This window comes from Chiloscyllium punctatum, chromosome 6 (genome assembly GCF_047496795.1).
Source record: "Chiloscyllium punctatum isolate Juve2018m chromosome 6, sChiPun1.3, whole genome shotgun sequence".
Lineage (NCBI taxonomy): Eukaryota > Metazoa > Chordata > Chondrichthyes > Orectolobiformes > Hemiscylliidae > Chiloscyllium > Chiloscyllium punctatum.
In genome coordinates, this window is record NC_092744.1 from 32,631,636 (window position 1) to 32,659,567 (window position 27,932).

General features: G+C 41.1%; 1 protein-coding gene across 9 annotated transcripts in view; it reads left to right on the forward strand.

The window, feature by feature from the left end:
- Window positions 1-27,932, forward strand: part of tnk2b (tyrosine kinase, non-receptor, 2b) — a 260,676-nt gene that overhangs the window by 147,796 nt on the left and 84,948 nt on the right. For all 9 annotated transcript variants that reach the window (XM_072572323.1, XM_072572316.1, XM_072572317.1 and 6 more), the window contains 2 exons: window positions 8,324-8,501; window positions 18,858-18,928. In XM_072572323.1, the coding sequence (XP_072428424.1) occupies window positions 8,339-8,501; window positions 18,858-18,928 (234 nt within the window). In that variant the 5' untranslated portion in view covers window positions 8,324-8,338. The remainder of the gene's footprint in view (window positions 1-8,323; window positions 8,502-18,857; window positions 18,929-27,932) is intronic.

The following is a 27,932-nucleotide window of genomic DNA, read 5'->3' on the forward strand; positions in this document are numbered from 1 at the left end:
TGCTGACTAAGCATAATCGAACAGACCTTTCCATAACATGTCTGAAACTTAAATCCTGCATCCTGCTGTGTGTCAGCTTGTGTAGATTTCAAGGTCTGTAAATTTATAGAAGTAGGTGATTTATTTCAGAGTCTGATTTCAGGATTGTGTTTGCTCCAGCTGTAGTATCGTGTCAGACTGTTGACTTCCTCACAACTCCTCTTTTCCCTCTTTCTTCCCCACCACTCTCCTACCCGTTTTGTCCAATCTCCGTACAGAATACATGTTAATGCATTCTCTGGTGGTGAGGGGCAGAATTGTGTCAAAACCACCTGGTTTATTTGGTCTCTGTGGAGGCTGGAGAAGTGCACTGCAGTTCTAATCGGACTACTCCACAGGTTACAACATAACACAAAAATACTTTTCCAATTACCATGCTTTATCAATATCAAGTTTCAAACAAAGATCTATCAACTGCATTTCATAATAAATTATGGGTTTATAAATAATTATAAAGCCACAGAAAGGACTGTCTGTGCCTCTGACTGGAGTTCACCCATCACAACCTTGTGTACCCCACATTACATTAGAGCCAGTCTCGGTACCAGAAATCTGGCTGTTAGTGCCCCTGACAGTCCATCACCACCTACATTTTCCAAAACAGCACATTTGTTTGAGAAAGTGCAGGAGTCTCCTGTGGCTTTCCCTATCTGCCTCCCCCTCCTATCTTTCTTGTTAGTTTCCCATCTATCTGACTGTATCTTCGGTTTATGACCCTTTCTGCAACTACCATCCATCACACCACCTTACATCCTGTAAATTCCTAAATACCTACACTAGTTGCTCTAACTGATCCATGCGATCCGATCGGAATCACAACTAAATTCACTTCCTGTGGACATAATAATCAGTAATATGGAAACTCCTTAATCTCTCACATCCAACAGGAAGAGCACATCACTACTAAAGACCGTCTTTGCACCTTAACAATCTACAGACCTAGAAAATAGCAGCAATGCTGCTCTAAAAACACTGCTTCAGGTTAGCTTAGTAGCTGTTTTTTAGATTTTTAAAGTTTAATCAAGAGGCAGATCTCAGTAAAAACATATAATCAAAAAGAACCTACTCTACTCACTATTGTAGATTTACAAAAAAAATTAACATTACACTTTAAAACTAGCCACTTAACTGCTTCCCTGCTCTGAGCTCCCCCACAGGTTTCTCCAAGGTCACCTGTGAATTTTGGGGTTTGTTAATTTTTCTTAGACAAACTCCGAAGTCCAGCGATACTTGAAACCAAACAGCAGAGGCAGTTAGCTATGCAGGTTACTGCTAAGTCAGACAGTCATGTAAGTTTCCTTTTCCATTTGATTCACTTCCTATGAAGCACTACCTTTGTCTCTCTTTGTCCTTTTTAAACTGCCATTGTTTCCAAAGTTCCAAAACAATGCAACAGCTTATAATACAGTAATTACTGCTCCTAGAATTTAAGGAAATCGGCTTCAACACTGAAAATACCTCAAGAAAGGGAGCAGTTCTTACAGCCACAATTTTTTCCTATCTTCCATCTTAGATTACCCAGAATTCCTTTCCCGTTTAATGTTGTCCCTCCCCTCCTGAAATTCCTGAGTAGAATGTATTTGCTATTTTCCAAACTGCTGGGAGCTTTGCAGAATCTCATCAATTTTGGAAAATTAAGACCATTGTGTTACTATCTCAGCTGCGACTTTTTAATAACTCTAGGATGAATTTCATTCGGCTAGGGGACTTATCAATCTTTTTAGTTTTAATAGTTCTCTGAGTGCTTGCTGTAGTCATCATAATGAGTATCTCCATCCATTTTACAACTTGATTTACTATTGTTTCTTGGATGTTATTTGGTCTCCTATAAGAATTGCTCAATGTTGTTACTGTTTTCTGTTTTAAATATGATTGGAAGCTCTTATCTTAGTTTTATATTTCTAGCTAACTAACTCTTAGTTTCTCCTTCCTTCTTATTTTTGGCCATTTTGTACTATTGTTAACTATTCTTGATGTTCTTGTATAAAACCAGTTGTATCTAAAATGTCATTATTAACACAGCTATTTCTGATTATAGCGTATGTAGCCTGTGTGCCTGCTATTTTTGGCATTATAAGTGCTGAGTGTTTAATTTATATTTGCAAAATGAGCCGTACGGTATTGCACATAAGGTGGCTTATCAGTTCTTAGTGCATTGGTAGGTTATTATAATGTTGGATTATATAGCCCCCATAGGATGTCTGACAATATGAATAAAAGTGATGGGCAACAGCTAAAAAAAACCTGCCAATGCAGGAGTCCAAAGTAGATAAACAGGAGGCTGGAAGAACACAGAAAGCCAGGCAGCATCAGCATTCTTCCAGCCTCCTGTTTTACTACTTTGAGTAAAGGTGTTGATCAGATAATGTTCATAATTAGACTGCTCATTGACTTTGACTTTGGCGAATGAATCAACCTACTCTGACATGTAACTTGATTTTTGCCAAGATGTGCATAATTTCAACATGACGCTGTCCAAATAATTGAGCAATGTGCTGATGGGGACATTGTACAATTGATAGCTACTATATTATAGTTTATTCAATACATGTTTACTCATTACTGTCAAGTGAATAAATGCATCTGGAGAGAAAATTCAAATAGGTAGAAAAGTGACTTAAGAAGGCTTCTTTTTTAAAAAAATTCAGCATCCAACTGACTTTGCTGCAGGTGGTAGCATGACCTTTGATTGCATTTAAGTGAGGATTCCTAGAAGTATGCTTCAATTAATATCCATAAGGGTTTGTACTGGTATATGAGACTGCTGTTTGGGATATCGTCAGCCTGTGCAATTTTTAAGATGACCACGGAGAACATTGTACACGGGTTGTCATTTATCTCAATGATGTATTAATAACAGGAAAGACCAATAAGGAGCACTTAGGAATTTGGACATCGATGTTTCTCCCAAAGGGTTCAGAAAAGATTTACAAGAATGTTGCCAGGATTGGAGGGTTTGAGCTATTGGGAGAGGCTGAATAGGCAGGGGCTATTTTCCTTGGAGCGTCGAAGGCTGAGGGGTGACCTCATAGAGGTTTATAAAATCATGAGAGACATGGATAGGATAAATAGACAGAGTCTTTTCCCTGGGGTGGGGGAGTCTAGAATTAGAGGGCATAAGTTTAGGGTGAGAGGGAAAAGATATAAAAGAGACCTAAGAGGCAACTTTTTCATGCAGAGGGTGGTGCGTGTATGGAATGAGCTGGCAGAGGATATGGTGGAGGCTTGTACAATTGCATTATTTAAAAGACATCTGGATGGGTATATGAATAGGAAGAGTTTAGAGGGGTATGAGCCAAGTGCTGGCAAATGGGTCTAGATAAGGTTGGGATATCTGGTCGGCATGGACGAGTTGGACCGAAGGATCTGTTTCCATGCTGTACATCTCTATGACTCTATGACTTTGCAAATGCATTTGAGACATTGAGCTGCCTTGACAGACTTTGTTAGTACATTTGGGAGTAATACTCTCCATCCTTTGCTGGACCAGTAATTCGAACAATGTGAGATGGGACATTCTATTGTATTAAGGAGAGTGAGGGGAAATATAAGACATCTCAGACTCCTGTTGCAGCCAGTCATAGAATGCAAGTAATATGGAGAGGTCAAGCAGATTTCCTTGAATATATGTGAGTTTTTCTGGAGAAATTAATGGAAATTTCAGGCTATTAAATGAAACTAATTTTCTGAAGGCAAATTTACTTTACTCCCAGAATGAGTTCATGAGTTGTAATGAGCTTATCTTGGGGGATAAAAAGACAGTAAAAGGTTGGCTTTTAACCATTAGAGTTTAGAAGAGTGAGAGTGATATTATTGAAGTATTTAAGATTCAGAGGACTTGACAAAGTGGTTTCCAGGAGGATGGTTGCTCTTGTGGAGACTTGCATTCGGGGCACAGTTTGAGAATAAAGATGTGGCACAGTAGCTGAGTGGTTATCACTGCTGCCTTGACAGACTTTGGGTCAGCACCAGGGTCCCAGGTTCGATTCTGGCCTCGGGTGACTGTCGGTGTGGATTTGCACATTCTCCCTGTGGCTGTGGGTTTCTTCCGGGTGCTCCGGTTTCCTCCCACAGTCCAAAGATGTGCAGGTCAGGTGAATTAGCCATGCTGATTGCCCATAGTGTGAGTGCATTGGTTAGAGTGAAATGGGTCTGGGTGGGTTACTCTTTGGAGGGTCGATGTGGACTGGTTGGGCCGAAAGGCCTGTTTCCACACTGTAGGGAATCTGATCTAATCTAATCAAAAAAAGCTCTCCCTTTTGAGACCGATGACTAGAAATGTTCTGTCTTAGATGGTAGTTGGTTTGTGAAATGCTCTTCCCCAGGAAGCAATGTAGGCTGATTCATTACATTTCTTTAGGATGGAGTTAGACTTTTCATAGACAAGAGTTGAGGGTAATTTAAATATCTTCACTTTCATTGGAGTTATATTATCAAACTGTTTTGGAGTGAAAACCCTGAGCATAGTCTTAAATAGTCTGAATATGACAAACTACCAAAAATAATACAGTCAAGATAAGTGGTAAATTTGAAGAGTGCATATTAGTTGAGTTTAATGGATAAGATACTTAAAGTCTGTGAGAAGATTTGTAGCTCGGGTGCTCGTTGTTGTAGTTCTGTTCGTCGAGCTGGGAATTTGTGTTGCAGACGTTTTGTCCCCTGTCTAGGTGACATCCTCAGTGCTTGGGAACCTCCTTTGAAGCGCTTCTGTGATCTTTCCTCCAGCATTTGTTGTGGTTTGAATCTGCCGCTTCCGGTTGTCAGTTCCAGCTGTCTGCTGCAGTGGTCGGTATATTGGGTCCAGGTCGATGTGCTTATTGATTTGAATCTGTGGATGAGTGCCATGCCTCTAGGAATTCCCTGGCTGTTCTCTGTTTGGCTTGTCCTATAATAGTAGTGTTGTCCCAGTCGAACTCATGTTGCTTGTCTTCTGCGTGTGTGGCTACTAAGGATAGCTGGTTGTGTCGTTTCGTGGCTAGTTGGTATTCATGGATGTGGATCATAAGCTGTCTTCCTGTTTGTCCCATGTAGTGTTTTGTGCAGTCCTTGTATGGGATTTTGTACACTACATTGGTTTTGCTCATGCTGGGTATCGGGTCCTTCGTTCTGGTGAGTTGTTGTCTGAGAGTGGCTGTTGGTTTGTGTGCTGTTATGAGTCCTAGTGGTCGCAGTAGTCTGGCTGTCAGTTCAGAAATGCTCTTGATGTATGGTAGTGTGGCTAGTCCTTTGGGTTGTGGCATGTCCTCCTAAGATACTATGCAACAGACTGATTCTGTCAGTTTCAGGTCAAAGAAATTGAACTTTAATATTAAACTCAAAAACAAAAAAAAGGTGGAAATAGTGAGCAGACCTAGCAGCATCTGCAGTACTTGACTTTGATTTCAACATTAACTTAGCTGTCACAATTTTCCTCTCTCTCACTTACTTTCTTAACCATTTACGAGCCTCATGGATTGATTTTCAAATATTTTAGTTTATTAATCAGCTGGTAAAGGTGAATACATTTTTTTTCCTTCATAGTTGTATTTTTAATGAAGCAATTTCTCGATGAGTGAATCAGAATATTACTACTTGTGGCCATGTCTATGGTCTAGACAGTGAGTCCCTTCTGGTCAAAGCAGGATGTGAGATAATTAGTGCTCTTTATAGGGAGAAAAGAAAACAAATTTTCCAAGATATATTGAAAGATAAAGAAACACTCTGCCAAATGGCAGAAAATATGCAGCTTATATAATTTGTGCCAACACCAACAAATGGAAAAATGCATTAGTCATAACTTTGGCTTGCTTTCCACAATGGAACAGTTCGAACTGCAATAGCCAAAAGAAGTGTGGATCCAAGGTTCTGGGCTCTGTTTTTTCTGAGCAGTGGGAGTTTGGAAGCAATTTGTGATTTGGAATGGTGTTCAATTAAAATTTTTTGACCTCCATTTGAGCTTAGCAAATTAACTTTAGATTCTGACCGGCACTGTTCAAGACACCTTTAATACAGTGAATTCTTGATCAAATTCATATTGTTTGCTAATGACCAATTAGAATGAGGTCTATGTTATGCTTTTCCTCAGGGCAAATGGCGATGGACAATTGGATAGACAAACTTTGGAGCTGGCTATATTGGTTTAAGTTTTTTTTTAATATGCAAAAAGCTTGAAGCTGTGATTGCTATATAACTTTGAGCAAGATATTGGAAGGCTTTTTATTATTCATTCAAAATGTGGACATCACTGGCTAGTGCCCATCCCGAATTACCGCAGGGGCAGTTCAGAATCAGCTACATAGCTGTGGCTCTGGAGACCAGATGAGGATAGCAGTCCCCTTCTCTAAAAGGCATTAGTGAACCAGATGAGTTTTTCCAACGATTGGCAATGATTTCATCGTCATCACTACATCCTTAATTCCAGATTTTTATTGAATTCAAATTACAGCATTTCCCATAGGAGAATTTGAACCTGGGGTCCCCAGAACATTACCTAGGTTTCTGGATTAACAGTCTAGCTATTATACCATTAGCCATTGTCTCCCCTTAATAAGTTTGGATATGAAGAGGGACATTCAACCCTCCATCAATGGGCCCTATTTGCTGCTGAGAAGAGAACTTCCGAGATTCATGACTCTGAGGAAAGAAAATCCTTATTTCTGTCTTAAGTGGAAGAAGTCTTTATTTTTAAACTGATCCCTTTAGTTCCAATCTCTCATTTCAGAATCTATCATGTTACTTCCCCTCAGGACCATATATATTTCAATTAGATCACCTCACATTCCTTCTCAGCTGTAGAGGACACTGGCCTAACCTGTTGAATTTTTCATTATATGAAAACCTTTTCATCCTAGGGATCACCTTGAAACTTCTCTGAGCTCTTTCGAATGTAGTTATGACCTTTGTTAAATAAGGACATGAAAATGGCAACAGTACTCTGCATGTGGCCTCACTAATACCTCACAACCGTAGCAAAACTTAGCTACTTATATATTCTGTTCTTGCAATATACAACATTTCATTTGAATACAAAAAATCACAGCTATGAATAAATTAAAGTTCTATCTTTTCTGGTTGTCTCTTAATTAAAAATGAGTCAAAAAGACATCTTTACCATGTTCAGGGTGAACAGAAATTTAATTGAGGAATGATTATGGTCTGCTTTTATTTTCCTACTGAGCTGGTGGGGGTGGGCGCGGGAGTGCTGATTACATTTGTTCAGATTTAAAATCCTAATTATCATGGAAGGGCTGAATAAGCAGGAGGGGTGGGAAACAAAATTAAGTAGGTTTCCCATACTGCTTTGTTATCCAGTGACTCCTGTTGGGAATCTAGTTGAATATTGGCAAGTTTGGATGTAGCTGTGTTTGGGCCACACTGTTCAGCATTATAGGTTCACACAAGCAAATGGACCCTTGATCAAAGTGCTGGAAGACTTCTAGTTTTACAGAATTGTGCAATTAGATGAGCCATTAAAATAAAATAAGCATGAAAATTGGAGAAAAACTGACCAGTTTGTAAAGCAGGTTGTAATGATTGCATGGATCAGCACTCTGGAATGCAAAAAGGCAGTTTCAATTCCACACTGCTTTGATTTACAGCCTTAGCCATGCAAGAAATCTATCCGTAACTGTAGTCATAGCTCATGTAGAAGTAGTGAAAAGTGAAGTAAAATATATTAAATATAAAAGGATGTTTATCAACATCTCAAAATTAATAATATAACTTGGAGGTCTTAATAGTACAGTGTTGAACATGGATTCAAATGTGAGCAGCTCAGTTTAATAGGACAAATGATAGTCAAATTTCTGAAATCTTAAATCCTCTGGAATGATCTAGGACAATTTTACATTAGTTTTATTGAACAAATAAACTACAGAAGCTCTCCAATATTTGTAACTGTTAGTAATTTCCCTTTGGAATTTAGGAATAGAAATGTCACACTTGTGCTAATTGTTCTATCCAGTTGGCAATTGGTCCACAAGTGGAGGAAGGTTCTATTCCCCTCACTAATATACTAAATGCAAATTGTAAGAATTCCAATTTTACATCAAACAGTGACAGAGAAAGCGCAGTATCTCCCACGTGAAGGCATTTTCTTGCAGCATTCAAATCGCGGTCTGGTGCACAATGCACATTTGGTAATCCAGAATTCTGATTTTATTAATGTTTTCTCCTCCCTCAGTTTTCACTAAGTAGTGAATTATTTCTCTGATATTTGGTCTTGTACTGTTTCTGCATTGTCTAGTGTTTCTTGCTACATGTTGGGTAAGGTTTTATTGCACTTTCGTGTTCCTTCTTCCTCTAGAAGCTCAGTGGGAGCATGCAGTCAGATGAGGGAACAGAGTGGCTTCTTGAACTCCTCACTGAGGTACAGTTACAGCAGTATTTCCTCCGCATTCGTGATGATCTCAATGTTACCCGGCTCTCTCACTTTGATTATGTGAAAAATGAGGATCTTGAAAAAATAGGAATGGGCCGTCCTGGTAAGTGCTATTCTTTACAGAAGAATATATTTTGTTTGTCTATGTAGAATGTTATATTACAAAAAATAATCTCTCAAAGACATAAAGTTTTTTTTAAAAGAAGGTACTGCATATATTTTAGTTCCAACAATGTAGTCTTTATCAATATGTGTGTAGGTAAACATAACAAAGAGCATAATAACGTAGCATACCTGTTTGGCTTTGAAATGAGCTTCTGACTACATTTGTTACCACTGGTCTTCATAATTCCAGTGTTCTCTTGGATTGATTGCTATTTTCCACCCTTCATTAAATTGAACTCATCCAATTTTCTACTTTGCATATCCTAATTCCAAGTACTCATCACCTATCAACTTTGTGCTCTGTAACCTGCCTTTACTTGCTGTTTGGCAAAGCCTCTGGTGTAAAATCCTCCTTGTTATCAAAGCCTTACATATTCTCTGCTGTCCTGGTCTCTGGAACTTCCTTCAGCCCTACAACCTTTCAAATTCTGTGCATTCTTCTAATTCTAACTTATTGTTCCTCCCCAGTTTTATTTTTCCCACCATTGGTGGCCACCAGCAGCTTGTGCCCTATGCTCAGGAATTCTGTCTCTGTTTCTCAACCTCCCTGTAAGTGTGCTTTCAAACTTACAACTTTGACCAATTTTTTGGTCACTTGTACTACCGTGTCTGAATTTCAAACTTTGATTGATAATACTCTTGTGAAGTACCCTAGGATGTTCCGTACAGGGGGTCCCTGATTTATGAACGCCTGATTTACCAATATCCATACACACGAACCGTGATTTCATACTGGGATGTAATTGAAAGATCTGATGTACAAACATTTTCTTACAAACAGCTATTTTATACTGTATTGCATTGTGTTCCATATGCATACAAATCAACTTGTGAATGGACTCAAGAATGGACCTTACAACCTGGGGACCGGACCTCCTCTAATCTTAAAGACAGTGTACAAAGACAAGGTGTCATTGATAGATTCTGAACGAGGCAGAGAACACCGTAAACCCAGAGATATCCAAGTTAGCTTTCAGACAATCTTATTGTTAAACATACTTTGGTAATTAGTTTACTTGTTTCAAAATAGCTACAATTAAAATGACTTCCTTGCCTTCAAGTGCTAAGAATTATACTGTAGTATTCAGTGCTGGCTGAAAAAACAAATTTTAGAGTCAGTTCCATGAATTAACTGATTGTCCAAGTACAACTTTACATGAAAGTGTATAAAAGACTGTGTTTATGCAAGAGTTCTGTTCCTTATCCAATAGTATGAGAAATATTCTTTGAAAAGGGTTTAAGTAATTCCCTATGGTCACATTTCAGCTCCATTTGCACCTGGATCTATGAAAACGCAAACACAAACATCAGAAAGAGCAAAAAAAAATCTTTTTTTCTCCACTGGGACAGAGTAGCAAACTCTGGAAGGCCTCTGGTAGTCTTTTGTTAGCATCTTGCAGGCTTTCAAGCTATCAACCACTTGCAAAATTGATAATCTTATGAAGCATGCAGGAAGATTGGTTTCCTAACTGACAAGCTGCATTTCAGGGGCATTCTTTTATCAGAATATTAACATGTCATACTCCAAAATGTGGATGCTCAGGTTCTATTTGGTGAAGTGCAGGACAAGTGTGTGCTGTGATGTTTTAGCTCAGGTTGTGAGAGGTTTGGATTGGGAATGCCTCACCTTTTTAAAGCCCTAATTATTGTCGCTTCAATGTATAATTTAAACCATTCAAATCTGCACAGTAGGACATCATGGCAAAATGTCTCTCTGCCTACCTTTGTGGCTTTTTATGAATTACTAATTTGTGATTGAACTGGATGACTATTTGCATGCTATCTAATTAATTTTCTAACATATGGCTCTTCTAATTAGAAAGAAAATCATCTGTTTCTATTTATGTGGTGCCTGTCACTGTTTCAGGGCATCTAGAAGTATATCATAGCAATTACTTTCGAAGTGTTTATAGTTTTAAAGTAGGCTATGATCTGAGATGAAAATGGGCTAGTATGGATTGGTAAGTGAGACACAAATCACTAAACTTGCCAGCTCATGCTAGAATTTGGAAATGAGGCCTTTGAAATTAATGGCTCCCACTTGAAACAAGTATTGCAAATGCAAGCAAGGAGTTGAGATGATTGTTTTGTCTGCTGCTAACTGAAGTTAAGGGGCGGCACAGTGGTTAGCACTGCTGCCTCACAGCGCCAGGGACCCGGGTTTGATACAGGTGAATTGGCCATGCTAAATTGCCCATAGTGTTAAGTGCATTAGTTAGGGGTAAATATAGGGTAGTGGAATGGGTCGGCATGGACTTGTTGGGTCAAAGGACCTGTTTCCATGATGTAGGGAAAATGATCTAATTAAAAAAAAATTTGAGAAATTATGAGAGTCAAATGATGCGCTGTGTTCTTCCAGCCAACCAGTGTGTGAGGCTTGATTATCATAGGGACAGCAAGGCCCTGGTTAAGCCTTACAGGGATAGCGATTTAAAATATTCACATCTGGAAAAATAAATCATGAGTGCTTGGGTAGACTTATTGACACACTTCCAGTTTCATGAGTTTTTTTTTAAATGAAGAGAGAGCAATGTCTCTCAAATTCCAAGGATTGCAGTGGTGTGGTCAGCAGAGTGAGGAAAGTTGCAAGTCCTTTGGAGCTACCAGGCAAAAAGCAAAGGGAAGGACAGTCTCTGATCAAAGAAGCATATCTCATGACATTCTAAAATCTTTGGAAGATTTTCCCTGGCAAGGCTGGTATGAGAAAAGTTAGAATGAGTCTTAGAGTTGGTACTCAATTTAAGAAGTCTCCACAAATTAAAGGGTAAGAACTTTTGGTGGTTTTGTTACAGAAAATGCCTTAAAACTTGACATCATGTCATGCAACTTCTTTAAGCCAGTGTCTGGCAATTCAAATAAAAACAAATTTCTGGAGAAATTCAGCTGGTCAGGCAACATCTGTGGACAAAAAGCAGAGGTTACCTTCTGGGTAAGGGTCTCTGGACTTAAAATGTTTACTTTCTCTCCACAGATGCTGCCAGACTTGAGATTCTCCAGCAGATCTGTTTTTGTTTCAGATCTTTAGCATTTACAGTCCTTTGTATTTTACTGGCAATTCAAATATCTTTTTTAAAAAGTTATTGGTTTCAAGGGAATGTAACACAAATGAGAGCCTCATTCACACATTTAACTCCAGGAGCCAAGGCATCCCAGTATAGGTTTGGTCTCCTATGGACAGAGCATAGGCTGCATGCATTGCAACCTGTGAAATTGAACATAAAGTAGTTGGTCTGTTGGCCCTTAAAGGTAACAGGAGGCTGCTCAGAACCTTTTAGAAGTGAGAATGTAAACTGACTTTTTCCATACTGATGCTGATTGAAATGCTAGGCTGCCATGGCTGAAAAGATCTATGCAGATGTCCTGTATGTATTATTAATGTGAACACAGATGATCAGCTAGCTCATTTAATATTGTCTGATCAATCATTTCTTGTGAATTATTAATTTGTAGGAGTTTTATTTTTAGTTCAGGGCAATGGAAAGGGAAAGTACATAGAGTCAGAGAGTCACAGAGATGTACAGCACAGGAACAGACTCTTCAGTCCAACTTATCCATGCTGACCAGATATCCAAACGTAATCTAGTCCCATTTGCCAGCACTTGGCCCATATCCCTCTTCCTATTCGTTTACCCATCCAATTGCCTTTTAAATGCTGCAATTGTACCAGCCTCCACCACTTCCTGTGGCAGCTCATTCCAGAAAGTACCACCCTCTGTGTAAAAGAAATTGCCCCTTAGGTCCTTTTTATATCTTTCTATTCTCAGCCGAAACCTATGCTACTAGTTCTGGACTTGCCCACTGCAGGGAAAAGACCTTGTTTATTTAACCTATCCATGCCCCTCATGATTTTATAAATCTCTGTTACATCACTCTTCAACCTCCGATGCTCCAAGGAAAACAGCCCCAGTCTACTCAGCCTCTCCCTATAGCTCAAATTGTCCAACCTTGGCAACATCCCTGCAAATAATTTCTGAACCCTTTCAAGTTTCACAACATCCTTCTGACAGGAAGGAGACCAGAATTGCATGCAGTGTTCCAAATGTGGCCTAACCAATGTCCTGTACAGCTGCAACATACCTCCCAACTCCTATACTCAGTGTTCTGACCAATAAAGGAAAGCATACCAAACACCACCTTCACTACCTGTGACTCCAGTCTGAAAAGCATCCCTCCACTCCCCACCCCCCCCACCTGCTATCTTCTTCTACCTTTGAGCCAATTCTATATCCAAAAGGCTAGTTCTCCCTGTAGTCCATGAAATCTAACTTTGCTAACCAGTCTCACATGAGGAACCTTGTCGAATGCCTTCCTATAGTCCATATAGATTATGTCTACCTCCAACAACTTGCCCACCACCGATGTCAGGCACACCAGTCTATAGTTCCTGGCTTGTCCTTACCACCTTTCTTAAACAGCAGCACCGCGTTAGCCAACCTCCAGTCTTCCGGCACCTCACCTGTGACTATCAATGATACAAATATCTCAGCAAGAGGCCCAGCAATCACTTCCCTAGCTTCTCAGAGTTCTGGGGTACACCTGATCAGGTCTTGGGGATTTATCCATTTTTATGCATTTCAAGACATCCAGCACTTCCTCCTCTGTAATATGGACATTTTTCAAGATGTCACCATCTATTTCCCCACATTCTATATCTTACAAGACTTTCTCCACAGTAAACACTGGTACAAAATATTCGTTTGTATCTTCCCCCATCTCCTGCCGCTCCACACACAGGCTGCCTTGCTGATCTTGGAGGGGCCCTATTCTCTGCCCAGTTACCCTTCTGCCCTTAATGTATTTATAAAATCCCTTTGGATTCTCCTTAACCCTATTTGCCAAAGCTATCTCATGTCTCCTTTTTGCCCTCACGATTTCCCTCTTAAGTATAATCCTCCTGCCTTTATACTCTTAGGATTCACTCGATCTCTCCTGTCCATACCTGACATATGTTTCTTCCTTTTTTTTCTTGAGCAGAACCTCAATTTCTTTTGTTGTCCAGCATTACCTACACCTACCCCCAGCCTTTCTTTTCTCCCTAACAGGAATATACTGTCTCTGGACTCTCGTTATCTCGTTTCTGAAGGCTTCCCATTTTCCAGCTGTCCCTTTACTTGCAAACATCTGCCCTCAGTCAGTGTTTGAAGTTGGAGTCAGAGTTATAGAGATGTACAGCGTGGAAACAGACCCTTCGGTCCAACCTGTCCATGCCGACCAGATACCCCAACCCAATCTAGTCCCACCTGCCAGCACCTGGCCCATATCCCTCCAAACCCTGCCTATTCATAAAAGCATCCAAATGACTTTTAAATGTTGCAATTGTACCAGACTCCACCACTTCCTGTAGCAGCTCATTCCATACATGTACCATCCTCTGTGTGAAAGAGTTGCCCATTAGGCCTCTCTTATACCTTTTTCCCTTTCACCGTAAACCTATGTCCCTGGTTCTGGACTTCCTGACCCCAGGGAAAAGACTTTGTCTATTTATCCTATCCATGCCCCACGTGATTTTATAAACCGCTATAAGGTCACCCCTCAGCCTCCAATGCTCCAGGGAAAACAGCCTGTTCAGCCTCTCCCTATAGCTCCCTCCAACCCTGGCAACATCCTTGTAAATCTTTTCTGAACCCTTTCAAGTTTCACATCTTTCCGATAGGAAGGAGACCAGAATTGCACGCAATATTCCAACAGTGGCCTAACCAATGACCTGTACAGCTGCAAAATGACCTCCCAACTCCTGTACTCAATACTCTGACCAATAAAGGAAAGCTTTCCAAATGCTGCCTTCGCTATTCTTTCTACCTGCGACTCCACTTTCAATGAGCTATGAACCTGCACTCCAAGGTCTCTTTGTTCAGCAGTACTCCCTAGGACCTTACCATTAAGTATATAAGTCTTGCTAAGATTTGCTTTCCCAAAATTCAGCACCTCGCATTTATCTGCATTAAACTCCATCTGCCACTTCTCAGCCCATCTGATCAACATCCTGTTTTAATCTGAGGTAGCCTTCTTCGCTGTCCACTGCAACTCCAAGTTTGGTGTCATCTTCAAACTTACTAACCATACCTCTGATGCTCCCATCTAAATCATTTATATAAATGATAAAAAGTCGAGGACCCACCACTGATCCACTGGTCACAGGCCTCCAGTCTGAAAAACAACCCTCCACCACCACCTTCTGTCTACCTTTGAGCCAGTTCTGTATCCAAATGGCTAGTTCTCCCTGTATTCCATGAGATCTAACCTTGCTGACCAGTCTCCCATGAGGAACCTTGTCGAATGCCTTACTGAAGTCCATATAGATCGCATCTACCGCTCTGCCCTCATCAATCCTCTTTGTTACTTCTTCAAAAAACTCAATCAAGTTTGGGAGACATGATTTCCCACACACAAAGCCATGTTGACTATCCCTAATCTGTCTTTGCCTTTCCAAGTACATGTATATCCTGTCCCTCAGGATTCCCTCCAACAACTTGCCCACCACCGATGTCAGGCTCACTGGTCTATAGTTCCCTGGCTTGTCCTTACCACCCTTCTTAAACAGTGGCACCACGTTAGCCAACCTCCAGTCTTCCCCGCACCTCACCTGTGACTATTGATGATACAACTATCTCAGCAAGAGTCCCAGCAATCACTTCCCTCACTTTCCACAGAGTTCTCAGGTATACCTGATCAGGTCCTGGGGATTTATCCACCTTTATGCGCTTCAAGACATGCAACACTTCCTCCTCTGTAATCTGGACATTTTTTAAGGTGTCACCATCTATTTCCATACATTCTATGAGTTCCATTTCCTTTTCCACAGTAAATACTGATGCAAAATACTCATTTAGTACGTTTCAGAGAACACCTCTGGGACACCCGGACCAACCAACCCAACCACCCCATAACCCAACACTTCAACTCCCCCTCCCACTCCACCAAGGACATGCAGGTCCTTGGACTCCTCCATCGCCAGACCATGGCAACACGACGGTTGGAGGAAGAGCGCCTCATCTTCCGCCTGGGAACCCTCCAACCACTAGGGATTGAACTCAGATTTCTCCAGTTTCCTCATTTCCCCTCCCCCCACCTTGTCTCAGTCAAATCCCTCGAACTCCGCACCGCCTTCGTAACCTGCAATCCTCTTCCTGACCTCTCCGCCCCCATCCTACTCCGGCCTATCACCCTCACCTTGACCTCCCTCCACCTATCGCATTTCCAACGCACCTCCCCCAAGTCCCTCCTCCCTACCTTTTATCTTAGCCTGCTGGACACACTTTCCTCATTCCTGAAGAAGGGCTGATGCCCGAAACGTCGATTCTCCTGCTCCTTGGATGCTGCCTGACCTGCTGCGCTTTTCCAGCAACACATTTTCAGCTCATTTAGTATCTCCCCCATTTTCTGTGGTTCCACACAAAGGCCGCCTTGCTGATCCTTGAGTGGCCCTATTCTCTCCCTAGTTACCCTTTTGTCCTTAATGTATTTGTAGACACCCTTTGGATTCTCCTTAATCCTATTTGCCAAGCTATCTCATGTCCCCGTTTTGCCCTCCTGATTGCCCTCTTAAGTATACTCCTACTTTCTTTATACTCTTCTAAGGATTCAGTCAGTCTATTCTGTCTATACCTGACATATGCTTCCTTCTTTTTCTTAATCAAACCCTCAATTTCTTTAGTCACCCAGAAAGGAATACACTTTCTCTGGATTCTCATTATCTCATGTCTGAAGGCATCCCATTTTCCAGCCGTCCTTTTACCTGCGAACACCTGCCCCCAATCAGCTTTTGGAAGTTCTTGCCTAATGCCATCAAAATTGTCCTTTCTCCAATTTAGAACTTCAACTTTTGAATCTGGTCTATCCTTTTCCATTAATAATTTAAATCCAGTAGAATTATGGTCACTGGCTCCAAAGTGCTCCTCCACTGCCCTGCTGTATTTCCCAAGACTAGGTCAAGTTTTGCACCATCTCTAGTAGGTACATCCACATAAGTAATCAGAAAATTTTCTTGTATACACTTAACAAATTCCTCTCCATCTATACCCTTAACACTATGGCAGTCCCATTCTATGTTTGGAAACTTAAAATCCCCTACCATAACCACCGTATTATTCTAACAGATAGCTGAGATTAGATTACTTACATTAGATTACTTAGTGTGGAAACAGGCCCTTCGGCCCAACAAGTCCACACCGCCCCGCCGAAGCGCAACCCACCCATACCCCTACATCTACCCCTTACCTAACACTACGGGCAGTTTAGCATGGCCAATTCACCTAACCTGCACATCTTTGGACTGTGGGAGGAAACCGGAGCACCCGGAGGAAACCCACACAGACACGGGGAGAATGTGCAAACTCCACACAGTCAGTCACCTGAGGCGGGAATTGAACCCAGGTCTCTGGTGCTGTGAGGCAGCAGTGCTAACCACTGTGCCACCGTGCTGCCTCCTTACAAATTTGTTTCTTGATTTCCCGCTATGAGGGAGTTTATAATACAAGCCCAGTAAGATGATCATCCCTTTCTTATTTCTCATTTCCACCCAGATAACTTCCCTGATGCATTCCCAGGGACATCTTCCTAAGTACAGTTGTAATGCTATACCTTCTCAAAAACACCACTCCCTGTCCTCTGTTGCCCCCCTTTCTATCTTTCCAATAGCATTTGTATCCTGGAACATTAAGCTGCCAGTTCTGTCCATCCCTGAGCCACATTTCTGTAATTGCTATGATATCCTAGTACCATGTTCCAAACGATGCTCTGAGTTCATTTGCCTTCCCTGTTAGCCTCTTGCATTGAAGTAAGTGTTGTTTAATTTATCAGTCCTATTTTATTCTCTGCTTTGCTCCTGTGTGCCCCGACTGTTTTACTCACTCCTTTACCCAACTGTATCAGTTGGAGATTGATTCTTTCCTCATTATTTCCCTGAGTCCCAACACCCCACCCGACCCCACCTTAGTAGTTTAAATCCTCCCAAGCAGCTCTAGCGAATCTCCCTGCCAATGTATTATTCTCCTTCCAATTCAGGTGCAATCCATCCTTCTTGTACAGGTCACTTCTATCCCAGAAGAGATTCCAATGATCCAAGAATGTGAATCCTTCTCCCTTGCACCAGCTGCTCAGTCACACATCCTTCTGCTCTATCCTCTTATTCCTGCCCTCACTAGCTCGTAGCACCAAGGGTAATCAGATATTACAACCTTCGAAGATCTCCTTTTTAAATTCCTGCCTCGTTTTCTCTATTCTCCCTTCCTTCAGAATCTTATCCTTTTCCCTTCCTGTGTCATTGGTTCCAATGTGTACAATGACCACCTGCTGACCCCTCTGCCCCTTGAGAACATTCTGCACCCTGTGAGACATCCTTGACCCTGGCACCAAGGAAGCAACACACCATTCTGATATATTGCTGCTGGCTGCAGAAACATCTGTCTGTGCCTCTGACTAGAGAGTCTTCGATCACAATCGATCGCTTGGAACCTGATTTACCCCTCTTTACATTAGAGCCGGTCTCAATACCAGAAAATTGGCTGTTCATGCTACATTCCCCTGAGAGTCCATCATCCCCTACATTTTCCAAAACAGCATACTTATTTGAGACTGGGATAGCCGCAGAACACTTCTGCACTACCTGCCTACCCCCTCTACTTCCCTGGAGTTAACCCATCTACCTGACTATCTACAGATTTTCTCCCTTCCTATAACTGCCATCCATCACACCCCCTAGCTCTTATAAATTCCTCATAGTCTGTAATGGCCGCTCCATTGGATCCATTCAATATGATAGGATTCACAACCGAAGACACTTTCTGCAGACATAATCATCAGTAACATGGAAACTCTCCCTAAACTTCTACATCCAACAAGGAGAGCTTATCGCTCTACTAAAGGCCATCTTTGCTCTTTCACAATCTACAGACCCAGAAAATAACACCATCTTTTTGCTCTATAAAACGTGCTCCAGGCTAATTGAATATTTATGGTTTATATCTTTTTGAAATTTAATCAAGAGTCATATCTCAATAAAACATATAATCATGAAAGAATCCACTCTGCTTAGTACTGTAGACTTACAGCAAGGTTACACGTTAAAAGCTATGCATTTATCTGTTTCTGTGTTGGGAGAAAATGTTGGGCAGGAGTGCACCATTTGCAATAGTTGGTTGATTATTGACTAAAGCATTGCAAGGTAAAGATATGTTCCCTATCATTATCACTGCACGTCTAACCAGATGAAGTTGCAATCTGTCATCAATCAGTACTTACTACTCGAAGTAGACCAATTCATTAGAAAATAACAGCATCCATTGTGTATTCACAGGCCAGCGGAGGTTATGGGAAGCTGTAAAACGAAGGAGAGCTGTATGCAAGCGTAAATCATGGATGAGCAAGGTATGCCTGTGGTTGTTGTACATGTGATTATTGTATCTGTGAAAAGGAATTTCTAAATGTGTCTTCTGTGGAAAAGCAGTTATCTCTAAAAGTTGGCTTTTGCTCGTTTTACATGTATTAAACATAAAACTAAATTTTTAATGCCATTTGCTCTCAATTTTACTTCAGACCGTTGTAAAGGACCACATATTTGCCTTTTTTTGGACTATAAACTGAAATGAGATTTGATGGCAATATAGCTAAACTGCATGTAAATTTTGCAAATTGAGGGGAAAAAATAGTGTTGCACATTTTTAGCCACGTAAAGCAATGTTTGTTTTTGAAGAACAAGGAGCATACTGTGAGACAGAGTGGCACCAAGAGTCTTTGATTTAAGGAAAATCTGCCTGTTGACAGTCTTCTGATTGGTTGAGTTGCGTGTGTTGGGCATGCAAACTGAACATATTGATATTTGTGTCTCTGTGGGTCAAAAGACAGACAAACCAAAAAAGCATAAAAGAAAGCATTCTAACACAAAAAGACTTGGATCCACTAGATCAGCTATTAGGATCAAATATGACCATCACTCTAATCATTGTTGAAATTAAAAGAAACAGAGATCTTCAGAATTTTGTCCTTCCTGTCTGTACTTTTTTCCACCCATAATATCTCTGTCAAGTGACTGTACCTGGGGTTTCTGATGCGATTGTTTGAGTCGGAAATTAGTGAATTGAAATTCTTTCTTTCTCTGGTATTTGTTAAAGTTGAGTGTTTTACAATAAATAAGGTCAGAAGTCACACAACACCAACTTAAAGTCCAAAAGATTTTTTGGTAATCATATAAATTTTTGGTGCACTGCCTCTTCATCAGGTAGTGCTATGAAAGCTTGTGATTTCAAATAAACCTGTTGGACTATAACCTGGTGTCGTATGACTTTTGATCTTGTTCACCCCAGTCTAACACCAACAAGTCCACATCTTGGTTACAATAAATAGTTATTTTGCAGTAATAACAAAACTTGGTCTGAATTGCTTTCTTCCTGAATAGCAATTTGTCAAGCGAATTGATCATCATGGTGATGGAATGTGCACATTGTGGGCATGGTCAGCATTTGTTGCCTATTTCAAATGGCCCTTGGAACTCCCTCTTCATCTGTTGGGACTGATGCACCATAGTTAAAATTCTGCACAGTGTTAGTTCTCATGTAGTCAGGGGAAGTTGATGGTGTAGCGATAATGTCATTGGCCTAGTAATCCAATAACCCAGACCAATACTCTGGAGACTTGTGTGTAAATGAATTCAATTAATAAATCTGAAAAACAAAGCTGGCCATTGTAACGTTGAAACTGTATTACATTGTTTTCAAAACCAACCTGTTCCACTAATGCTGTCTAGGGAAGGGAATCTGATGTCCCGATCTGATCTGACTCCAGGTGAAAGCAATGTGTAATGGCATCACAAGCCACACGTTTCAAAGGCCGTTTGAAATGGGCGACAAATGCTCACTTTGCCTACAATGCGCTCATTCCATGACCGAGATTTTTTAAAAAGCAATTGTACCTTATCACCACTTCCGACAACTCTGAGGAGTTGCTAAATGACCCGACTTCTCATTCAACATCCAATACTGGATGAGCAGAAATTTCCTCCAGTTAGTTTTATTTTTTGGTCTGCTTTACATACTCTTGTGCTCTGATCACTAACTCCTTCCCTTATCCTGGGGAATGTCACCCTGCTAAAACCTTGGTACCATTTTGACCCCAAGGTGACCTTTTGACTAACTATATTCACACTCTTTCTAAAACACTGTATTCTACATTACCCAACTCTTGTCCTGGTTTCAGCTCATTTCTGCTGCAAAACATACTCTTTACTGATAGACTAGCTTATGCTTATTCAAACGCATTCCAAGATGGATCTTCCATGTTCTACCCTCAGTGAGCTTGAGTTCATCCAAAACTTTGATTCCTATGTCCTTAGTCTCACAAATATTCACCAATCATTCCAGTCCTCTCTGATCTATTTGCAGCTGGTTGAGCAATTCCTTGATTTTAAAATTCTCATCTTTGTTTTCAAATCCCTTTATGACCTATCCTTCCCTGTCATTGTAATCTTGACTCTCTCAGCTGCCTGTTCATTTATTTTTGGTTTTCTGAGGAAGATAAAATTGATATTTTTAAAAAAGCAACATAAGAGGATGGATTTTTGCAAGTAAAATGTTCACGACTTGAAACATATCTAGGAAATGATCATCTAGTCAAAATGCTACAGCACTATCTTGTATAGTTTCCAAATTCATGTTGAAGTTTTAAGATTAGCACAGCATGTCCTTGGTAATATAAACGACCCATTGATTAGGTTGACTAACCTGGTGCCGTTGCAATAAAGCTTTCATTGAATTATGTTAACGATTTGAAAAGAGAAGGCTGTGATTTGCATAGACCTGTAAAAATTAACAATGAAAAACTGATTTGAATTGGAAGTATCAAAGCATATGTAATGGGATTCCCATGTCTGTATATTGAGTCCCACTTCTGCGTCCAGATGACTCCTTCGTAAATTCACTTTGACTTTTTCTGAGATTCAAGTGTCATTCTTGATTAAACTTAAAATATAAGCAATGAGTATTCATTTAACCTGAAACAAAGTTTTGTAGAGGAGTAAGATAGTGCTATTTTCTGGTCTGTAGACCGAAAGAAGCAAAAATGGCCCTCACAAGAGTGATATGCTCTTCTTGTTGGATGTGGGAGTTTAAAGAGAGTTCATGGGTTACTAAGGATTATATCTGCAATAAATGCCATTGGTTGCGAATCCTATCAGATCGAATGGATCGGTTGGAGAGGCAGATAGAGGCAATGAGGAATTTACTAGAACAAGGGGATGTGATGGATGGCAGTTATAGAAAGGGAGGAAAGTCCCAGATGCAGTCACATAGATGGGTTAACTTCAGGAAAAGTAAGAGAGGTAGGCAAGTAGTGTAGGAATCTTCTGTGACTGTCCCCATTTCAAAAAAGCATGCTGTTTTGGAAAACGTAGGAGCTGATGGATTCTCAGGGGAATGTAGCACGAGCAGCCAAGTTTCTGGTATTGAGACTGGCTCTAATGTAATGAGAGATACATCAGGTTCCAAGCGATCAATTGTGTTAGGGGACTCTCTAGTCTGAGGTACAGACAGACGTTTCTGTGGCCAGTAGTAAAAAAATAAGAATGGTGTGTTGCTTCCCTGGTGCCAGGATCAAGGATCTCTCGGAGGGTGCAGAATGTTCTCAAGGGGGAGAGGGGCCAGCAGGAGGTCATTGTACGCATTGGAACCAACGATATAGGAAGGGAAAAGGTTGAGATTCTGAAGGGAGAATACAGAGAGTTAGGTAAGAATTTAAAAAGGAGGTCCTTGAGAGTAGTAATATCTGGATTACTCCCAGTGCTATGAGCTAGTGAGGGCAGGAATAGGAGGATAGAGCTGATGAATGCATGGCTGAGGAGCTGGTATATGGGAGAAGGATTCACATTTTTGGATCATTGGAACCTGTTTTGGGGAAGAACCTGTACAAGAAGGACCAGTTGCACCTAAATTGGAAGGGGCCTAAAATACTGGCAGGGAGATGTGTTAGAGCTGCTCAGGAGCATTTAAACTTGTAAGTGGGGGGGGGGGGGGTGGCTGGGACCCAGGAATATAGTGAGGAAAGATTTCAATCTGAGACTGGTACAGTTGAGAACAAAGGCGAGTCAAACAATCAGGACAGCAAGGGACAAAGTGAACAAGGTAGGACTAATAAATTAAACTGTATTTATTTCAATGCAAGGGGCCTAACAGGGAAGGAAGATGAACTCAGGGCATGGTTAGGAACATGGGACTGGGATACCATAGCAATTAGAGAAATGTGGCTCCGGAATGGACAGGCCAGACAGCTTAATGTTCCAGGATACAAATGCTACAGGAAGGACAGAAAGGGAGGTGAGAGTAGAGGGGGAGTGGCATTTTTGATAAGGGATAGCATTACAGCTGTGCTGAGGGAGGATATTCCCGGAAGTACATCCAGGGACGTTATTTTGGTGGAACTGTGAAATAAGAAAGGGACGATTACCTTTTTGGGATTGTATTAATGACCCCCTAATAGTCAGAGGGAAATTGAGAAACAAACTTGTAAGGAGATCTCTGTTATTGTAAGAATAATAGGGTGGTTACGGTAGGGAATTTTAACTTTCCAAACATAGACTGGGACTGCCATAGTGTTAAGGGTTTAAATGGAGAGGAATTTAAGTGTGTACAAGAAAAGTTTCTGATTACTTATGTGCATGTACCTACTAGAGAAAGTGCAAAACTTGACCTAGTCTTGGGAAATAAGGCAGGGCAGGTGACTGAGGTGTCAGTGGGGGAGCACTTTGGGGCCAGCAACCATAATTCTATTAGATTTAAAATAGAAATGAAAAAAGATCGACAGACCTGATCTAAAAGTTGAAGTTCTAAACTGGAGGAAGGCCATTTTGATGGTATTAGGCAAGAATTTTCAAAAGCTGATTGGGCGCAGATATTTGCAGGTAAAGGGAAAATGGGAAGCCTTCAAAAATGAGATAACGAGTGACCAGAGAAAGTATATTAGGGTGAAAGGAAAGGCTGGTAGGTACAGGGAATGCTGGACGACTAAAGAAATTAAGGATTTGGCTTAGAAAATGAAGGAAGCATGTGTTAGGATAAACAGGATAGATTGAAGGAATCCTTAGAAGAATATAAAGGCAGTAGGAGTATAATTGAGAGAAATCAGGAGGGCAAAAAGGGGATGTGAGATAGCTTTTGGCAAATAGAGTTAAGGAGAATCCAAAAGGTTTTTACAAATACATTAAGGACAAAAGGGTAACAAGGGAGAGAATAGGGCTCCTCAAAGATCAGCAAAGTGGCCTTTGTATGGAACAGCAGAAAATGGGGGAGATACTAAACGCATATTTTGCATCAGTATTTACTGTGGAAAAAGGACATGGAAGATATAGAATGTAGGGAAAGATGGTGACATATTGCAAAATGTCCGTATTACAGAGGAGGAAGGGCAGCATCTCTTGAAATGCATAAAAGTGGATAAATCCCCAGGACCTGATCAGGTGTACCCCAGAACACGATCAGGTGTACCCCAGAACTCTGTGGGAAGCTAGGGAAGTGATTGCTGAGCTTGCTGAGATATTTGTGTCATCGATAGGTATAGGTGAGGTGCCAGAAGACTGGAGGTTAACCAATGTGGTGCCACTGTTTGAGAAAGGTGGTAAGGACAAGCCAGGGAACTATAGACCAATGAGCCTGATGTCAGTGGTGGGTAAGTTGTTGGAGGGAATCCTGAGGGACAGGATGTACATGTATTTGGAAAAGCAAGGACTGATTGGGGATAGTCAACACTGCTTTACGCGTGGGAAATCATGTCTCTCAAACTTGATTGGGTTTTTTTGAAGAAGTAACAGAGGGTTGATGAGGGGAGAGTGATAGATGTGATCTATATGGACTTCAGTAAGGTGTTCGATAAGGTTCCCCATGGGAGACTGGTTAGCAAGGTTAGATCTCATGGAGTACAAGGAGAACGCTCCATTTGGATACAGAACTGGCTCAAAGGTAGAAGACAGAGGGTAGTGGTGGAGTGTTGGTTTTCAGACTGGAGGCCTGTGGCCAGTGGAGTGCCACAAGGATTGGTGCTGAATCCACTACTTTTCGTCATTTATATAAATGATTTGGATGTGAGCATAAGATGTACAGTTAGTAAGTTTGCAGATGACACCAAAATTGGAGGTGTAGTGGACAACGAAGAGGGTTACCTCCGGTTACAACGGAATCTTGATCAGATGGGCCAATGGGCTGATAAGTGGCAGATGGAGTTGAATTCATATAAATGTGAGATACTGCATTTTGGGAAAGCAAATCGTAGCAAGACTTATACACTTAATAGCAAGGTCCTAGGGAGTGTTGCTGAACAAAAAGACCTTGGAGTGCAGATTCATAGCTCCTTGAAAGTGGAGTCGCAAGTAGACAGGATAGTGAAGAAAGTATTTGGAATGCTTTCCTTTATTGGTCAGAGTATTGAGTACAGGAGTTAGGAGGTCATGTTGCAGCTGTACAGGATATTGGTTAGGCCACTGTTGGAATATTTCATGCAATTCTGGTCTCCTTCCTATTGGAAAGATGTTTTGAAACTTGAAAGGGTTCAGAAAAAATTTACAAGGAAGTTGCCAGGGTTGAGGATTTGAACTATAGGGAGCTGCTGAACAGGCTGGGGCTGTTTTACCTGGAGCGTCCGAGGCTGAGGGGTGACCTTATAGAGGTTTATAAAATCATGAGGGGCATGGATAGGATAAATAGAAAAAGTATTTTCCCTGGGGTCAGGGAGTCCAGAACCAAAGGACATAGGTTTAGGGTGAGAGTGGAAAGATATAAAAGAGACCTAAGAGGGAACTTTTCCACTCATGGGGTGGTACATATATGGAATGAGCTGCCAGAGGAAGTAGTGGAGGCTAATACAATTGCAACATTCAAAAGGCATCTGGATGGGTATATGATTAGGAAGGGTTTGGAGGGACATGGGCCTGGTGCTGGCATGTGGGACTAGATTGGGTTGGGGTATCTGGTTGGCATGATCGAGTTGGACCGAGGGGTCTGTTTCTATGCTGTACATCTCTATGACTCTGACTCTGTATGTCATACTGCTGAACATTCTGGAGGATCTTTTTTCATAGCCTAACTGGATACTGGGCAACTGAAAAATACAATTTACCCAAATTGGATCAGTATTCAAAGATTTGCTAGTGTTAGCTAAACAAATAGAAGGTGCAGAGAACATCTGGCTGATATTTTTGTGAGGCTTCTGCTTTACTCTTAAACTTTGTTTGAGAGTGGGCTTGTGTTGCGGAGAGAGCTCCTTATATGCCTGTAAATGCAGGCATTTAGACCAGATTTTTACATTGGAGGGGGAAAACAGAAACCAATTAAGCTTTTTGGATTTTCCTTTAATTGAAATGAAGGTAGGCTTTCTCTCCAATTAACATTACAGAGTTAAGATTGGAAGTAGGTTTCAAACACCCAAGGCAATCAACACTAGTTTCTTCTTGAGGAAGTGTGTTTGTCAAGCCTGCTACTGCACTACACCACAGAGTAACAAGATGTCACAGGGGAATAGGACACCTGACACCATGAGGGCCAGGAGGGGCATCCCTTTCCTGGAGGAGGTAATCTTTTTGTGCAGTGCTAGCAACTTTGTTCAGTTGCATCTCTGCCTTGAGTTCATCCTTTCTTGTCTCTTGCTCCTGCTTCTCCCCAGTGAGCTGCTCCTGTCCAGGCCCTCATTATACTCTAGGTTCATCAAGCAGGAGGGTCAGGTTATGAAGGGTGCAGTAGACCATCACCATGACAAAGGCCCTTGCAGGAAGGCATGCGGAGCACCAGCTATCCAGTCCAAGCACTGACCCAAGGGCATCTCAGTCAGCAGTGGTTATCAGTGGTGAAGTTGGAGGAAGGGTCACTGGACCTGAAATGTTAACTTTGATTTCTCTTCACAGATGCTACCAGACCTGCTGAGCTTTTCCAGCAACTTCTGTTTTTGTTTGTGAGTAGTGAGGTTGGTGTGTATTGTTTGAAGAGGGTTTCTGTTACTTGAATCGTGCACTGATGCAAAACCACTTGTGCGATTCTGCAAAGTTGTAGAGCTGATAAGAGCATGGAGAGATTGCAAACTGGTTTGTATCTAAAGGAAACAGAGTCCATTTGCAAACACATGTATTATGTGTTGGAGTAAGCCAGTCTAATAGATGAGTTTGCTTTGGCATTCATTAACATGTCTGGTCTGATGACTCCATGTTAACCTTTCACCTCTTCTATCTTCTTTGAGCTTAAAGTTTTAAATGACTCTGCTTCAACTGCTTTTTAAGGAAGATAATTCAGAGAGCAAGTTTTGACTGTCTAAGAGAATAAAATTTCTTTTCATTTCTGTCTGTAATAGGCAACGTTTGAATACTTTGATTTGATTTATTATTGTCACACGTGCCCAGATACAATGGAAAATTTTGTTTTGCGTGCAGTACAGGCAGATCATATCATACAAATTGCATGAGGGTAACAGAACAAATCGAGGAATACAGTATTATAGCTGTAGAGAGGGTGGACAGAGTGAAATCATCATTAAATTGAACATTTGAGGGATCCATTCTGAAATCGAATAACAGCAGGGAAGAAGTTGTTCTTGAACATGTAGCGGTACATGTGTTTAGGCTTTTGTATCTTCTGCTCGACGAAAGGTGTTGGAAGAGATTGTAAACGAGGGTGGGAGGAGTCTTTGATTATGTTGAATAGTCAGTGGGAATTAGAGGAACAAATATGCAGGGAGATTGAGGAGACTTGCAGGAGCAATAGGGTTGTCATAATAGGGGATTTTAATTTTCATAACATAGACTGGAACTACTGTGGTATTAAAGGCTTAAATGGGGTGGAATTTGTTCAGTGTGTTCAGCAGTTTCTTCAAGCAGAATGTAGAGGGTCCTACTTGGGAAGAAACAAAACACAACCTACTCTTAGGAAATAGGACAGGGCAGGTGACTGATGTGATAATGGCGGAGCACTTTGGGACCAGACCAGTGACCATAATTCTATTAATTTTAAAATAATTAGGAAGAGGGACAAATCTGGTCCATAGGTTCAAGTTCTGAAATGGAGCAAGGCAAATTTTGATGGAATTAAACAGGAGCTTGCGGGGTTGATTTGGAGTAATTTGTTTGCAGGCAAAGGGACCTCCAGCAAGTGGGAAACTTTTAAAAGTGTGATAGCTAGGGTTCAGGGTCTATATGTTCTTGAGAGTGAAGGGCAAAGTTGGCAGGAGTAGGGACCCTGGATGAAACGAGATACTGAGGCTTTAACCACGAAAAAAAGGAGGAGGAATGGCTCAGGTACAGGCAGCTGATATACCTGGAGTTATATAAGGGATACAGGGGTTTACTGAAAAAAGGAAATGAGGAAGGCAAAAATGGGGCATGAGATAGCTATGATTGAGAAGATTTGGGTGA